The sequence below is a fragment of the Vitis riparia genome, chromosome 4 (genome assembly GCF_004353265.1).
Source record: "Vitis riparia cultivar Riparia Gloire de Montpellier isolate 1030 chromosome 4, EGFV_Vit.rip_1.0, whole genome shotgun sequence".
Classification (NCBI taxonomy): domain Eukaryota; kingdom Viridiplantae; phylum Streptophyta; class Magnoliopsida; order Vitales; family Vitaceae; genus Vitis; species Vitis riparia.
In genome coordinates, this window is record NC_048434.1 from 20133349 (window position 1) to 20149777 (window position 16429).

At 37.6% G+C, this 16429-nt stretch overlaps 3 protein-coding genes across 3 annotated transcripts; 2 read left to right on the forward strand and 1 right to left on the reverse strand.

The window, feature by feature from the left end:
* Nucleotides 1-3584: 3584 nt before the first annotated feature.
* LOC117913306 (squamosa promoter-binding-like protein 15) lies at nucleotides 3585-4274 on the forward strand. Its single transcript, XM_034828252.1, has one exon. It carries the CDS (start codon nucleotides 3585-3587, stop codon nucleotides 4272-4274), a length of 690 nt encoding a protein of 229 aa, XP_034684143.1.
* Nucleotides 4275-7916: 3642 nt separating this feature from the next.
* On the forward strand, nucleotides 7917-14206 carry LOC117912299 (UPF0183 protein At3g51130). The gene is made up of 15 exons (XM_034826834.1): nucleotides 7917-8128; nucleotides 8465-8547; nucleotides 9150-9224; nucleotides 9758-9825; nucleotides 9901-10006; nucleotides 10105-10165; nucleotides 10242-10408; nucleotides 10797-10859; nucleotides 11794-11841; nucleotides 12068-12181; nucleotides 12285-12384; nucleotides 12471-12544; nucleotides 13388-13492; nucleotides 13673-13734; nucleotides 13906-14206. The coding sequence occupies exons 1-14, from the start codon at nucleotides 8032-8034 to the stop codon at nucleotides 13718-13720; spliced, it is 1209 nt and encodes a 402-aa protein (XP_034682725.1). The 5' UTR covers nucleotides 7917-8031; the 3' UTR covers nucleotides 13721-13734; nucleotides 13906-14206.
* Nucleotides 13932-15756, reverse strand: LOC117912300 (probable pectinesterase 53). The gene is made up of 4 exons (XM_034826835.1): nucleotides 15335-15756; nucleotides 15028-15217; nucleotides 14488-14930; nucleotides 13932-14386 (listed from the first exon to the last, which is right to left on the reverse strand). Exons 1-4 carry the CDS (start codon nucleotides 15643-15645, stop codon nucleotides 14236-14238), a joined length of 1095 nt encoding a protein of 364 aa, XP_034682726.1. The 5' UTR covers nucleotides 15646-15756; the 3' UTR covers nucleotides 13932-14235.
* Nucleotides 15757-16429: the final 673 nt, after the last annotated feature.

Sequence of the window (16429 nt, forward strand, 5' to 3'; positions counted from 1 at the left end):
TCCGATTTCTTCCTTTGCATTTCCTCCTGATTTTGATCATCCAAAAACCTATATTACATCAAAACAAAGTAGAATTAAAACATTAAAATCAAAATTAAAGCATTGAAATCAAAATTAAAACATTGAAATCAAAGTTAAAACAAGTAAAAAATAAAACAAAAAGCTATGGACTAGTTAGTCTTTAGAAAGACTAAGTCCATCAAAAAATTTGATCCTGATTTAGCTTGCCCGGATCCCATATGAAGTTTGCATCTCTCACTTGAGGCTTGCTGAGTATGATGGCAACAAAACCAATTCCCTTTTTGCCATACAAGGCTTGGAGAAAAAGCGGATGCATGTGTTTCTTCATTTCTTCCTTGATGACTATCCTCTGTGGTTCTCCTTGTACATTAACATCATAGCCATCTTTTTCTGTACTTTTCCCCTTTCTCTTTCCTTTGATTTCCTCCCTATTTTCTTTCTTTGTTTCACTTTCTACCATATGCTCTAGCTTGCATGTGGGCAGATCAACCTCTTTACCACTCCTCAGAGTGATCACTTCTTTGACTTCCCTTTTTTGTGAAGATTCTCCCTCCTTAGCCTCCATTTCATGGATACTCATGGAATTTTGATAAGGTTGAGAAGGAGATTTTTCTTTCTCTTGCACTCTGTTGAGGTTAGCAAACCTTGAGATTGAATCTTGGAGATTATCTATCTTCTGAGATAGATCATTTTGCACTTCATCCATCTTTTTCTCTACACAACCATTTCTTTGACTGAGCTGAGCATTGATGGATTTGTTAGCTTCAACAAAGTCTTCCATGACCTTGTTAAGATTCATCATAGCTTGTTCAAGGTTTGAGGCTTGCTGTGGTACTTGAGCAGGTTGCTGATACTGAGGTGGCTGTGGTTTCCAAGAGAATGTTGGATGGTCCCTCCAATTGGAATTGTAGGTGTTGCAATCACCATACATTTCCCTCACGGCTGGAATGGTAGGACACTCTTCCCCCAAGTGCTCATAAGATAGACAAATGGCACAAGGCATAGCTTGCAATGGTGTCTGAGAGATGGCTTGCACTTCTTGCATGTTCTTCATTTCTAGCTCATTCAATCTCCTTTCCATAGCTGCAATCTCTGCCTTCATGTCCATGCCGTCATTCCAAATATACATCTCACCCTTAGCTTTAGGTTGAGACATCATTCTTCCCATATCTCTAGCATTTGGTTCATCCCATCCTCTTGAGAATTCAGCCACATAACTCATGAAGTTCATGGCTTCCTCTGCTATCTCGTATTCAATATGGCATGCACAACTAGCAATTTGTGAATTAAAAACAGAGAACACAAAAGAAAACAAAAGAAAAACAATTCAAAGAAAGAAAATTAAGGTAAACTAAAAACTAAATAAAAGGTATACTAAATTATGAACAAAAAAGAAATAAAAAGAGTTAGTAAAAGGAAAAGAAAAGTCACCAAACTTGTGATGAAGATCACAAGTACTCTCAAAAGATCATATCACTGCAAAGTGGCACCATCCCCAGCAACGGCGCCATTTGATTCATGCCTAATTGGTGTCTCAGCTGATTCGTGTCCAGCTGGTGCTCCTTGATTGAGGGATTAATCAACAAAATTTATAACCTATAACACCATATACTAGGGTAGCAAAGACAAAGCTACTATAGCATAGTGGCTCTAGGATCGTTCACTGGGATGGGTTTTCACTTCACAAATGATATTAATTCAAAGCTGAATTGGTGCCTTTTCATTTCAAGGTTAGCTTTAAAAGAAAACATAAAGATGTTTGAATGAAAAAGGGAAGGTTTTAAGCTAACCAAAAGTAGTAACTGATTTTACTTATAAAGAAAAGTGTTTCTTGGAGTTTAGATCACTAGGCTCAGATTCCTTATGCAAAAAAGAGAGTTCCGGTCACTTGTTTTTTTTCCTCGCATTAGAGAATTAACATATAGTTCCTTCTCCAACCGGTGTTGTACAGATGCTTCCCATTAATGGGTTCAAACACTAAATCTCTCTCACTGATGCAACTTGCAATGGCTCATACCTCTCACCTAGCACTTGCCATTCAAGGTGATCTTTAACCTTGGATTTCCCTTCACAAGCTCGCAAGAGATAACTAATGGATGTCTCCTTAGAGTCCAAAAGTTTACCAAGTGTTGGCAATTCTAGAAAATCCTACCTTCAACTCACCTCCCAGAGGCTCGCAAGGGGTAAACTAATGCATCTCCATGAATGGAGATCACTTGCCTTACCAAGTGTTGGCCCATGTGATTTAAAGGCGTTTTAAGTTAACTAAAAAGATAAAAACCATTAACGGGTCACTTTCTCTTCATTAAAAACTAAAACAACAAAACTTCCAATTTATGCATTCAGAAACTTACCCGGCTTTCTTCACTCCAAGAGACAAAGAACCTAGCCACTCATCCTCTGAGGAAAAATCCTTAGAGTTTGGTTGGCTAGAAAGAAAAAGAACAAGAAAACAAAAATATATAGAAGAAACAGAGCAAGTGCTTTGTTCGTTGCTTACATATATCTATGATGGATTCTCCTGGAACAACCTTCTCCGAGAGTCCTCCTGAGAGTTTATATAGGAAGGTAATTTACCTTTCCTTGCATACTTCCTAACTAAGGAATTACATGAGTGGCTGAATACAAGGAGAAAATGGAAATTTAGACACAAAAATATCAGAAGAAAAGATCTAAAAGAGTCGGTGCACAGCTATCGGGAAGCTTCAGGACCATTTCGTAGGTGAAAATGAGGTCTGCGAGATTTTGCAGATGTACAAAAAGGGCTGCGAAATTACTCCACAGCAACCAGCTGATTCAACACCTTTGCAAAGTTGACTTCCATCTTGTGGTGTTTGGCTTCCATCTTGGCGTGAAGCTTCAGGGGAAATCCATAGCACTGTGCAAAAAGGCTGCAAAATCACTTCGCAACAAAATGGTGATTTCGCAGCACTTTTTTGAAGCCTTCCTTCCTTCAGCTTGGAGTGATCAGCTTCCAATGGCTGTAATTTCCTCATTTCAGCTCCAAATCGTGCACCGTTTGAAGCATTGGATTCTTGACTTCCTGAGCTTTGAAATGGTATATAACATGTAGAAAATGGACTTCGGGAAGTGCTCCAAAAGTGCTAAAGAAGACTGCAGCTGCTGTCCTCTGTTTTCTTCTTTGCTTTTCTCCTCTTTGCTTCTCTCCTTGCATACTTTGAACGACTTTGGCAAAGGGCTATGGAGCTCCAAATCTTGGTTCTTCATGAATTTGAGCTCTTCATTGATTTTCCATGGATTCCAAATAACTCTCCTCAATCTCATAATGCTTTGGTGATCAAAATACTAACAAAAACACCAAAACTTACACATTTTGATTAGAATTGATTGAAAGGGGCCTTAACATGCTAATTGGGTTAAAAGGCACTAACTACTACTCAAAAGTGTTTAAAATGATTAATTATAAGCTATCAAATAGCACTTTTTGAGTAGTAATCAAAGAGTCTAACATGTTAAAAAGAAGGGTGAATCAACTTGTTGAAGCTGGTTTGAGTGCATAATATTGGTGTAGCAGTGATCTGCTATTAAAGGAACCGACAGTTATGGTTGAGAAACTAGGTGGGGAATCAATTTCATTAATAAATGATGTCAATGCTGCAACAACCGGACAGAAGCCTGCGGATGAGGATGTGCTGGGTATGAATGCAACTACAGGCAATCTCACCTCTGAGACTGAAAGAAAGAATGCACCATCCAATCATTCATCTTGTTTCACGGGTTTATTGGTATTCATTCCTTGTGCTTTCTTATGCAACAACTTTCCTATAATAGTAGCTGATGCCACTATTTGTAAGGAGTCGAGACTCCTTGAACCAGAATTTGATGAGGAGGCAAAAGTGTGTGATGTCATTTCAGAAGACCAGGTTTATGATTCTGGGCAGCCCAGTCCTAGGGAAGAAGTTCTGCACTTCTTAAATGAACTTGGATGGCTATTCCTAAGGAAGTCTTCTATGCTTGCAGGTCTTGATTATTCCCTTGCTTGGTTCAAATTTCTATTCATATTTTCGGTTGAGAGGGACTGTGGTGCCTTGGTCAAAACACTTCTAGACATATTGGTGGAAAGAAACTTGGGCAGTGATGGGCTATTGAGCAAGTCTTTGGAGGCTTCAATTCCTACTGTTGAAGGGCAATGTGAATCCAAATGCTCAAGGAAGCAGTCTTTGCTTCGCCAAAATTGGTGGGCTCAAGAGAAGCTTGCAAAACATGGAATCATATGGTTATCTAATGGGTGAAATTATCAATGGTGAAAATCTCATGAAGATGATTGAGGTGAAACCATGGTCAATTTCTAGTTATGAAGGTGGACTCCCACTTACTTGGGAGTCACAAATCACCATAATTGAGAAGCTGATCTTTACCCTTGGGATTGATAGAGTTATTGCTTAATCTGCTTAAGTTCCCCATGCACAATGAAATCCACTAGTAATTCATCCCGATGCTCAGTTTTGTGATGGTTCGAATTCGCTGCTATATTTTGTTTCAATCATGAGCATTACAACACTCTACCATCAGACCCTTTTAATCTAAGGCTTCAGGTCCGAAAGAAGAGAAAATTCAGGTCTATCGTTCAGGATGTGGTAGACCTACAGGAAGTCGAAATCTTTATCTATTCATGCAGCCTTCAAGATCTGGAAGCTATAGAGCCTCATTTCCTAACACGAAGGAGGTTGTTCATGCTGCTCATGAACATGCAACGACAAGGCTGTTGTCCCCTCATTTGTCATACCTACTATTAGCAGCCATTTCCATCCCATCACCTAATAAACCAATCATCATGCCCATTACCATTCCATACCATGCATATCACCAATTCTTACATATGCACATTGCCATACCCGTCATGTCTCTACATTCTGCCACTCATCCCACTAATCACCTTACACTCCTCCATACCCGTCATCAACACTCCACCTTCTCTTTTACCATCTTCCATATCCATTTGTCAACAACCCATATCCATTCTCTCTAATATTTATACTAACATATGTCCATCATCTACATACCCATATTTCACACTACGTACCCCCCATAAGTAATGCATGGAAGCTTCAGCTGCTGGTGTTGATGTGGGCACGACTAGACAGTTTGGTGCAAGATTTTACCCGGCTTACTTGGTGATTGAGAAAGTGATTGTTGCTATCAAGCACAATGATGACAAACAGTATGTACAGGAGTCTAAAGCTGGTGGAGCTTTCGCGGTTTCTGAGGATGTATGGAATGAACCACTTGAACGCGAAACTGAGATTAGATTTGCCTTTTAGAGAAGAATCTGGGAGTACTTGGAGAAGGCCAAATTGAAGGAGTTGATGTCTAGTGGTGTGAATTCACCTGTTCGTGTCTTTAGGTCAGTTGGTGGACAACCTATTTTGATTGATTCTCTCAAGGGCTCTCACATGTGAGATAGAGATGGCAATAGTAACAAGCACAACGATGTCAATGGCATGGTTTCTGAGGCTAGTATCATAGGCGGCATCGTTTGATAAGGATATCTCTTCACTTGGAACTGAACCTGATCTTGGGAGGGTTTCATCACCTGGGTTGAACATGGCTGTTCAGAATTTGCTCATTGGATCCTCATCTGCTCAACAGAATATCGTTCTTGCTCTGACATCTAAGTTTCCAAGTACTGCACCTAGTCTTAATATGGCTGGAAGCAATAGCATAGGATCCTTATCTGTTCAACAGATTGTTGTTTCTGTTCCGGCATCTGGGCTTCCAAGTACTACAGCTGGTCTTAATATGGCTGAAGCATTGGCACAGGCTCCATCACGGGCTCACATTACACCACAGCTGCCTGTTAACACACAACGACTTTAGGAATTGGCAATTAAGCAATCTAGGCAACTAACACCTATGACCCCTTCAATGCCTAAATCTTCGGTTCTCAATTCTTTTGATAAATCAAAGCCACCTGAGGACGCAGATGTGATATTTAAGGTTGCTGCCGATTGTTGCGCCATGGTGGCTGATCGCATATGTTGCATGTGTTTCATCCAGGCTTGTTCAAAACTGAGTAACCAATGCTCAATAGCCTTCACATAGCTCTGTTCTGCCTTCACATACTTCCGACACACGACTTGTTTGAATGAGAGCGACTTTCATTGCCTAACAGTTACTTGGGGAACCAGTGACGTTACTCCTATTGCAGGATTGCTTTGCAAATCTCAATTCCAGATTCACTTAGGAGGGATCCTTGGCTGCTAATTGGAAGGCTTCAAGACAGTAGGAAGCGAAGGGTGATGATACTAGGGAAGTGACTCAGTTATCTATTCTACACTTGCCCGCTCATGACCCTAAAATTTCAGAAGTGGTCAAGAAGCTAGAAGGCTGCAAGTTTTGAAATTGACCTAGCTTTTCAAGTCGGGTTCCCTACATTGAAATAAGAGGCAGTAGCATGAGTTATCCTCTAGAATGGCTCTATTCTCCTTGCATGGTCTCTATGACCACTCTTTTGCCACATGTCATTTCCCTTTGCATCATTCTGATTTTGAAAGCAAATTTCCAAATCCTATTTTGTAAATATTTTCTCAAATTCAGTTTTTTTTTTTCAAATAATTCCAACTTCTCTACCTTTTTTTAGTTTCTTTAGATACCAAAATATCATTTTCAATAAAATTTGGTTGTCATTTTTCTTTCTGACAAACCACTTTCAAACCTTCATTGATTTTCAAAATGTTTTTAATTTAAAATAAGAATGAATTTACTTTCGTAATTCCAAGTGATGGAATTCACGAAATTGATTCACTCATAAATAATTGGGCTTTGGTGGGGGCCCGACATCAAATAAATTTCCTTTAAAATAAAAATGGAATTGAAATAATGTCATGTAGGATATTGGTGCTTCTTTATCTGGTTGGGTGATATGAGTGACATATTTTATGTTCATTACTATGCACTAACCCCATTTTGTGATAGCGCGTTGCCGTTTGCTGATCATGTATGCATCCACTTCTACTTTGGTTATTCTCTATGCATATTCTGATGCTCATATGTGCATGATCGATTCGAGTATTCATTGATTTTCTCATTGATTACTATATCAGCTTCACTTTATTAGTAGAGACCCGACTTTAGGGATTTAAAGGGGTGCTACGGTCTTTACCGTACCTTCCCGATAAGTAACCTGACCCCCGAACCTGATCCGGTTTTTCACATACCGCCTTTTCCAAAATAAGGAGTCACACTTAGGGTTTTTCTTTCTTATTTTGTTTACCCTTTAAAAAATAAAACAAAAATAAGTGGCGACTCTAAGTCATTTTCTTAATCAATAAAAATCAATTTTTCAAATAAAAATTGAGCTCGCCATCGAGTGGGAAACGCATGAGCCGAAATGCGGGGTTCACAATTATCCATTTATCAATAATAAAGTTAATTTAAGTATTTTCCTAGCATTCATTTTAATAAAATATTTCTAATCATAATTCATGATTTTACATTTCATTAATTAGAACAAAATGCAATCAAGATGTAGGTCCATCTATTTAATAGAACTGCACTCTCAATTTAAATTTGCATCAATAAATTATAGAAATATTTGTGCTAAAATGTCAAAATATTTCTCACTTTAAAAAGTAATTTCTATATGTTTAAAATTATAAATATTATTAAAATTGATTAAAATAGGTTTTATAATATTTTATAAAAAGCACTTGAATTAAAAAAAGATTATTTTTATTACTTAAAAAAAATGAGGTGGATTTTTTAATCAAATATCCTATCTTGGTGATGAATAAAAAGAATTTTCACTAGTCCTGTCTATTTTTGTAATTTCTTACCATGTGATGCTTCAACCGTACGCCCCAATCTCATAACTCAAATCTCCTAGACTCGGTTAGGTGGAACGTCGATCCCATCCGATTCCCCCAACTCCTTGAGTTTCGTGCAGTGCGGGCCATTGCGGGGACCGTGACTGATATATAAGCCATCAACGACTCAACTGTGTCTTTCTCACGCGAAAGAAACGGAGATTACCCAACAAAACAACAAAGCATGTTGCAGAGACCTAGACGAAGGTGCGAGGGCACGGCCATGGGTGCCATCGTTCTGGATCTTAAGCCCGGGCTTGGAATAGGGCCTTTCTCCCTTGGTAATTCCTTCGCCCTCTTTTTTTTTTCCCAATTTTTTTGCTCATGATTCAATTAAATAACAATTTCCGATACGGCAATCGCAAGGGAGTCGAGTTATGTGAAAGTATCGATGCTTTGTGTTTGAATTGTTTGCAGATTTTGTGATTCTGATTATGTGTTTTTGTGTATTGGATTGCCGTTGATTTGATTATTGGGTAGTAAATGAGGAAATCAGCCGAATCCAAGGATTATTCCTAATATCGACTCTGTTTGACAATTTCCTGTGGCTTCTATCCTATTGTGCTTATTAATTTTTTCATCCGGAGCTGTATTTAATTGATTTGGTTTTGTTTCAGGGATGCCGATCTCCAAAGCGTTTGCTCAAATAGAGCAACAGCCTAACATTTACGATGTTGTCCACGTCAAGTATTTTGACGAGGTATGCACCATGAGATTTAATAAGAGATCGTTTTGTCATCTAGTTTCTTAAGAATATTTTGTGCAATTTGCATCTGTTGTTTGCTGCACTAAAACAAGCTCAAAAATTATATACTATTTAGGTGGATATGTAGCATTCTAAACATAATTGAAGATTCTTTACATATTTGGCATCCAAATTAAACATGAAAATTTTAATATTTTCAAGCTGAAAATTGGTTTCTGTAATTCTTTTTATATAGTTTTATTTTAAATTTTTTTAAGGAGGAATTGCAATTGCCAGTGCTGGCTACCTGGTTAATTATTTTCCCAATTGCTGGATGCCTCCTATTTGAAATAAAGGTAAAAAAAAATAGTTGAACAAAGAAAAATATATGGACAAATTTTGAATTGAGATGTATACCAGTGATGCACATAGGTTACTTTTGTGGCCCTGATGGCTTGATCCATACAGTGTAATATTATTGCAAACTGACCACTCATATGGGAAAATGCCATTTTTAGTGTCATCTTCTTGTTAAGTGTCTTGCATTTCCAGCATTGCTAAGGGGCATATCAGGATCTTGCTACTGAAACATCTCACTGTTATGACAATTTATACAGGAGCCATTAAAGCTGGATATAGTCATTAGCTTTCCAGATCATGGTTTTCATCTTCGTTTTGATCCTTGGTCGCAGGTAATTTTTGTGCATACTGCTATTTTTTTACCCGAAACAAAGTGCACACATCCACACTTTTCATGCAACTAAAAATTTAAATTACTTTTGGTACTAATATCAAAGTTTTGATGGTGGATGGATTTAAAAATTTCCATGTGCCTTATTGGAAAAGGAGACCAGTGCAGAAATCTGGCTGAATATTCAGCTTGTAAGATTAATTTCCATACGAGCTAGAAAAAAACTTCACTGGAAATTCTTGCATCAAATGCCATGCTTGAAACATCACTTTGATTGATGTATAAAGGCAACATCTCTGCCCATAAAATGAAATGATTAATAAATGTAATGAAAAAATAAATATTGAGAACTTCTCATTTTCCAAACAATTGTATGTTTAAAGACAAATGCTTGCTTACAAATCTGAGCATAAATTAAACAAATAATTTAATGAGTTACAATGGATTGCTCTTCAATGGAAGTTGTTGTTAGTAAAATGTCTATGACTGGTTTATCGTACGGTTTGATTGATCTTATTTTGAACTCTGTTTCAGAGGCTACGCCTTATTGAGATTTTTGATGTTAAACGGCTTCAAATGCGCTATGCCACTTCTCTGATTGGGTGGGTGCTCAATTTACCTTAATTTTCTTATCTATGTGCTTATAAGTTATTCTTGATCCTCATTTCTAATTTCAGGGGTCCATCAACTCTAGCTACTTTTGTAGCTGTATATGCACTTTTTGGACCAACTTTTCCAGGAAGTTACGACAAAGATAGAGGTGTTTACACTCTGTTCTACCCGGTATATACAAGAAGATATTTAAGCAAAATTTTGTTCATTTATCTTTGAAAATTTGTTTTCTTCCATGCTGAGATTTCTTTGGTGTCTGTATTTTGTAGGGTTTATCTTTTGCTTTTCCGATTCCCACCCAGTATACAGATTGCTGCCATGATGGAGAAGGTATCATATCAATAATTGCCCACTTACATCTACGTAATCAATTTGTTTATTTTCACTAATGTATTATCCCCAACAGCGGAGTTGCCTCTAGAGTTCCCAGATGGTACTACTCCAGTTACATGCCGTGTGTCTATATATGATAGTTCTACAGACAGTAAGGTTGGTGTGGGATCCTCGATGGAAAAAGCTTCTGCTCCTCCATTACCTGCTGGCAGCCTCTACATGGAAGAGGTGCATGTTAAGGTTTGACCTCTTGCTATCCCTGTATTACTTCTATTACTTTGTCTAGAAGATTGCTCTGGACCTTTTATTTTGTGAGTTCTACCTACTTCTTTCCTCTTACTTGCATCAAATTCCTAATATGTGTTTTAAGCCTTGCCTATGCATGTTTTACATTTGGCACAGCTAGGGAAGGCAAGGGCAGGGGATTATCTGGTGACCTGCCCTGTCCTTCCTCTATTGGAAAAGGGTGGGGCGTCACTAAAATGATTAGTTGCAGGGATAGGGTTTTATAGCTCTTGATTTCCCCCCTTTCAAAATGGAGTTAATTTTATCTTTTAAACTTTATTATTTGAATCAAAATGGTGGTTATTCTTGGATCTGATTCTGTTTCAATGTCCTTGTTATCCAGCTTGGGGAAGAATTACGGTTTACTGTTGGTGGTCAGCATATTCCCTTTGGTGCATCACCACAGGTAACTTTAGATTTAATGTGGATGAGCTCAAGTATTGCCCCAAACAAGTTATATTTTATTGTTTTGAGTATGCTATCACTATCTTATTCTTGGTAGTCCCACCACAGGCTCCTACAGACTTTTTTTGAGAAAGTATAGATTGGAGTATGGGACCCAGGGTTCTCTGGTATATGTGTGATAGAAATCCACTCTCTAGAACAGGCCATTGCATATATACATGGGTAAAAAGGATCATCATATCTTCCTTCATGGTGAACAAAGAAATTAGTTCCCTTGGTTTTTGTCAGGTAGATTGGCACCATGCTGGAACTTCTATCTTGTCTATTTCTTCTCATTGCTAAGTTGATGGCATGGTGATAATTTCATGATTTGGGAACTTTCTGCCTTGGAATAATTTTTAATGTCAGTGTTGGTTGGGAAATGTCTGGAATAATCAGGGAAAATCCTAACGAATGAAATTGAAAGGTAGAAAAGCAATACAAAAAAAAGAAGCATAAAGTGTTACAAAGTTGAATAATTTAAGAATTTTGACTGTAATTTGGAATTTCTTAATTATGTTTTCGAAATCTGTGAATAAATTAGGAGTTATGAATTTTATGGGTAAAAAGATTTATTGGATGATGACGTAGGGCCACCCCAACTTTATTTGTTATTGTTTTTAAAAAGAAAAGTTAGGCTGATTAGGTTGTTTTAGGAATGTTTCAAGAACTTTGTCGCTGTATTTAAGTTATGGCCATGTCTTGTTTATGCACAAAATAATTCTTTAATATCATTTATTTATTTCATTTGTTTTCAGGACTACATGAAATCTTATAAAAAACTGAGTTTTATTGTTCCAAAATATCTTGTCTCTATTCTTGTGTCAAGCAATTTGATGTTATGTGGTTCATTCATTCAGTGTATAATGATCTCATATTTCTTGTTTTCTATTCAGGATGTGTGGACTGAATTAGGCCGTCCTTGTGGAATCCATCAAAAGCAGGTATTGCTGAGTTTTCATAAGAGTGTTGACGACTTATTACACATCCTGGACAAGTTTCTAATTTTTTATATCATTGAGTCTGGGATTCTCGCAGTTATATGCAAACTACCTGAAGATGGTTTTCCTTTTAAACTTTATATATGCTTAATCCAATGTCTTCATAGTATTTATTATTTATGTTACCTATTGATGGTATTGATGGAGGGTGATTTTGCTTGTAACACAGGTTGACCAAATGGTAATTCACTCTGCCTCAGATCCTCGCCCACGGACAACTCTCTGTGGTGATTACTTCTACAATTATTTTGATCGTGGTTTGGACATACTATTTGATGGGCAGGTACTCCTTTTTATTGTGTATCAAAATATATATTACTTCAATGATATTGTGCATATATATCATCGTACTTGGAAGTTCTCAGATTATTGTATTGGATTTGCAGACTCATAAAATCAAGAAATTTGTCTTGCACACAAACTATCCTGGGCATGCAGATTTTAATTCATACATGAAATGCAACTTTGTTATCTATGGTTCTGATTGTAAGTTCTGTTTTCATTTTTAATCATTTCACATAAAGCTTGTCAACAGGGCTGATAATTATTTATTTTTATTTTCTTGCATATAGTTGGTGGTTCTTTTCAGGAAGTAAAAATGTCCAAACACAGAATTACGCCAAGCACAAAATGGGAGCAAGTGAAGGTATAAATGTTCTTCCCTTAGCTGTTCAGATGTTTTAACTTAAAATATTTTACTTAGAACAAGAAAACAGATGATCAGAGTGCAGGACCAAAGGAGAATGATTGCAGGGTGTGGTCTAATAGTCTCATTTATTTTGAATATTCTTTTTCTATTCATATCATTTGTTGGCTGAGGAGATGATATTCTGAAAATTTCTTTTTTGTGCTATCCACTATCAAACAGAGCTTCATGGTAGTTTCCATCCATTACTTTTATGCTGAAATCTGGTAATGGACCTTAGGTGCCAATTTTTTTCTTTATGGGTGTGAGTGCAATAACATGGTTCACTTAAGTTATGTTTGGTTCCCAAAAAGTACTAAGGAAAGAAAAAAAAATGTTAAAAAAAATAATTTTCTCATGCTTCTTGATTGTCCTAAAGAAAATACCAAAGAAAATCAAAATAATTAAGACTAATATCAAAGAAAATCAAATACAAAAAAAAATCAAATATAATTAAGATTAGTTAGAAATTTATACATTTACAAATTATTTTATCTTTGTATCGAAGAGCTAAAATGAGTGAAATGAGATTGAATATCATATAAAAAATGATTTATTGATTTTAAATCTATGTTTTATTTTTCTTCATTTTTTTTTTTTTTGTTTTCTTTCACTTTTCCTCTTTATATTCTTTCCCACAAATTTTCCAGAATTCAGACATAGCCTTAGGCTTTTCTTTGCCGTAATAGTTTCTTCATTCTTTCAAGTGATTCATTCCCTATATAGTTTCAGGTTGCTCCTTCTCCGTTTCTGTTCTTCATGCTTCAAATTATGGCTTTAATAAAAGAAATGAACTTCCTGTAGGAAATCCTTGGGGACTGTGGCCGTGCAGCTATTCAAACGCAAGGTTCTACAAACAATCCATTTGGATCTACTTTTGTGTATGGTTATCAAAATGTTGCATTTGAGGTGGGTTATTGATGAATACTCAATCCATGTGTTTTGCTTTGGAAACTTCTTTATCTATTCAAAGCAACCACCACCATGTTCTGATTGCTTTATGTATTTCGTTAAATGGCACAATCAATTTTCAATTTCTTCAGTTTATGGGTGAGGAGATTCTTAACAAAGATCTTGCTGATACTGCAGGTAATGAAGAATGGATATATTGCAACTGTAACTCTCTTCCAGTCGTGATTAAACATTGAATGGTATGCTTTGTCGGTCCTCATTTGGAATGTTGTCTCCTTGAATTTTGAAAAACTATTCTTCTCCACGGTCGACGCACGCATATACCTCGAGAGCTGGCTATTGACACTGAGATTTTTCAATGTTGATTATGTCATGTCCATCAGCACTGATTAGACATTACCATTTTGCAGGGAGCAGATGATTTGTACAGTCAAGGTTTCAACAGTAAATACTGCTCCAAATCCTCTTGATGGGAAGCAAGTAAAATAATTGTACAGTTGTGTGATGATTTGTACAGTTTATTCAAAGTCTTGTACATGTAATTCACCAGGTATCCTCTGCCAGTAAATTGAATGGAAAATTGTCTGCAATGCCTTCCAGCATCTGAGGCAATTCCTCAGTGACTAGACATTTGTGCTACATGAGCTTCGAGATGAACATGCTGGTGGCTTAGAAAATTCTTGTACTAATGGCAGTAAGGGTTGATATTTATGTTCAAAATTGTTATATCTATTTCTTGGTCACAAGTTTGTAAGCCATTCATAGCCATCAACAAAGCCAATTGAAATAAATGGTTTGGCCTCCTGTTGAGTCAGCTCCCTTGACCATGAAACTCTTCTTCCAAAATCAGCCCCTGGCCCGGAACACTGGTATTGTCCGTAAAATACAGTCCTGCAGAGCATTGCCGTTAGAAATAAATCCAAATCGTCATGTAGCGTTTGTAAACTATATCTAATTGAATTAACCATCGAGGGAGGGAGAGAGTAACCTACATTTCCCTGCTTTTGTTGCCCCAGTCATACCATCCGCTAGGGTTGATGATCTTGTCCATAAAAGTGAAAGCGAAAACCACCCTAGAGAAAGTACCCCAAGCCCTGCCCAAGTAAAGGGCGCCTGAACCAGTCACTTTGCAATGAACAAAGGAGAAGCCAGTTTCCTCAAGTAAGCTATCCCTCTTCTGAGCTGTCAAGGCTCCTACGCTGTTGGTGATAGCGTGCAAATGGCAACCCTCATACAGGGAGAGGCCGTTCCCGAAAATGAAATCCACAGAGCCTTGGATGTAGCAGTCCCTGAAGTAGTGCCTGCCCATGTGATCGTATAGTGTATCTTGAGCTCCAATGAACTTGCAGCCTATAAAGGCTGCTGTATCTGCTGAGATTCTTAGTGCCACCGCTTGCTTTCCTAGAGCTCCTGATGGTGGTGGCGGTGCTTTATTCTGTCATAGATAAGCTTAATTGGAACCCATATTGATTACATATATATATATATATTATAAAACCAGTTGTAAATGATAAGATTGAAGATTGGCTGACTTGGAAAGTGATGTTCTTTGCAATGAAGTAAGGAGAATTAACGGCAAATGTTGCAGAACCGAAGGTGCCCAGCGGCCGTCCAGTCTGGCCTACAAGGTCTGCTGTGTCGTTCCATTCAATAATGGTCTTGTCTGCACCGGCACCTTCCAGGCTGACATAAGCCTTGATTGCAGGAATCACCACCTTCTCCCTTCGAATCCATGAATTTTAGCACATAGATTTCATCCATATAAAGGTTATAAAACCAAAGAAAAACAGTTGATATATAAATCACAAAGTGAAGAGAAGTATCCCATTGATACATTACCTGTAAATCCCTGCACTAATTGAGATAACCACCCGACATGGATTGTTGACTGGAAGCGAATCAACAGCCTTTTGCACGGAGGCAAAATGACCCAAGCTCTGGTCTTTATCCACTTTTATGGTTAGGCAAGGCTTCAACTTATTCTTTGCTTTCTGGAAGACAGAGTGCTTAAAAGAGCCCACTCGTTTTACCCAACTTCGGTAGGCTTCTTCAGTCATCACCAACTCATTAGACCCATCTGCATTAAGCGTTGAACTTGCACTCGCAAGTAGAAAAATCAACAACAGCAGCTTCGGCATCATCATCGCCATACCAATACTGCTGTTTACTAGGATTGGATAATGTAGGGAAAATGACAACAGGTTGAAAAAAACTTATTTATACTGGTTTGAAACTTCAGAGGTAAGGTTGGAAGAAATGAGTACTAAGATGGGAGGTTTAAATTTGAACACAAAGGAGGGCAGCGCAGAGGAATCTAGCAGTGCGAATATGGCCTTATGTGAGTTATCTCCACTTACCACACTCATTCCACCTCGTTACTTACTGACCCTGTTTTTTCTTCTTGTCTTTTTTCGGCTGCCGAGGACCGAGGAGCTGCTATGCATGTACAAATATATATAAAAGAGAAAAAAAAATCAAGCAGCGCTGCTGCTGCCGGTGCGCTACAACACTACTGTAAAATTGCAAATTACCATGGTGTGTCATGTGTGTACTTCATTTCAATGGAGCCTGCAGCTGCGAATGACAACTACGATAGAGACGACAAAAATGTAAGAAGAAAAGCCAAAATTGTTTGGTCATGATATTGACGGTACTATACACTATATTACTCATTTGAAAAAGCCTTTTTAATCCTTTCAAAACTATTCAAGGGGCTCCAAATCTTGTTATTCAACCTAGAGATGTATATAAATCTGGTCCGCCATTTGGTTGGAATGCAAAACGAACGGTTATGATTGACTGTAGAAAATCATGCCCTCTTGGCTTCGCTGGAAAATCATGCCCGTGTGAATATGCCAAGAAAAAGAACAAGGAAGAGGTACGTTTTGGGAAGAGGCGTGGTAGAAGACGATAAAATACGGTGATGATGGTAAA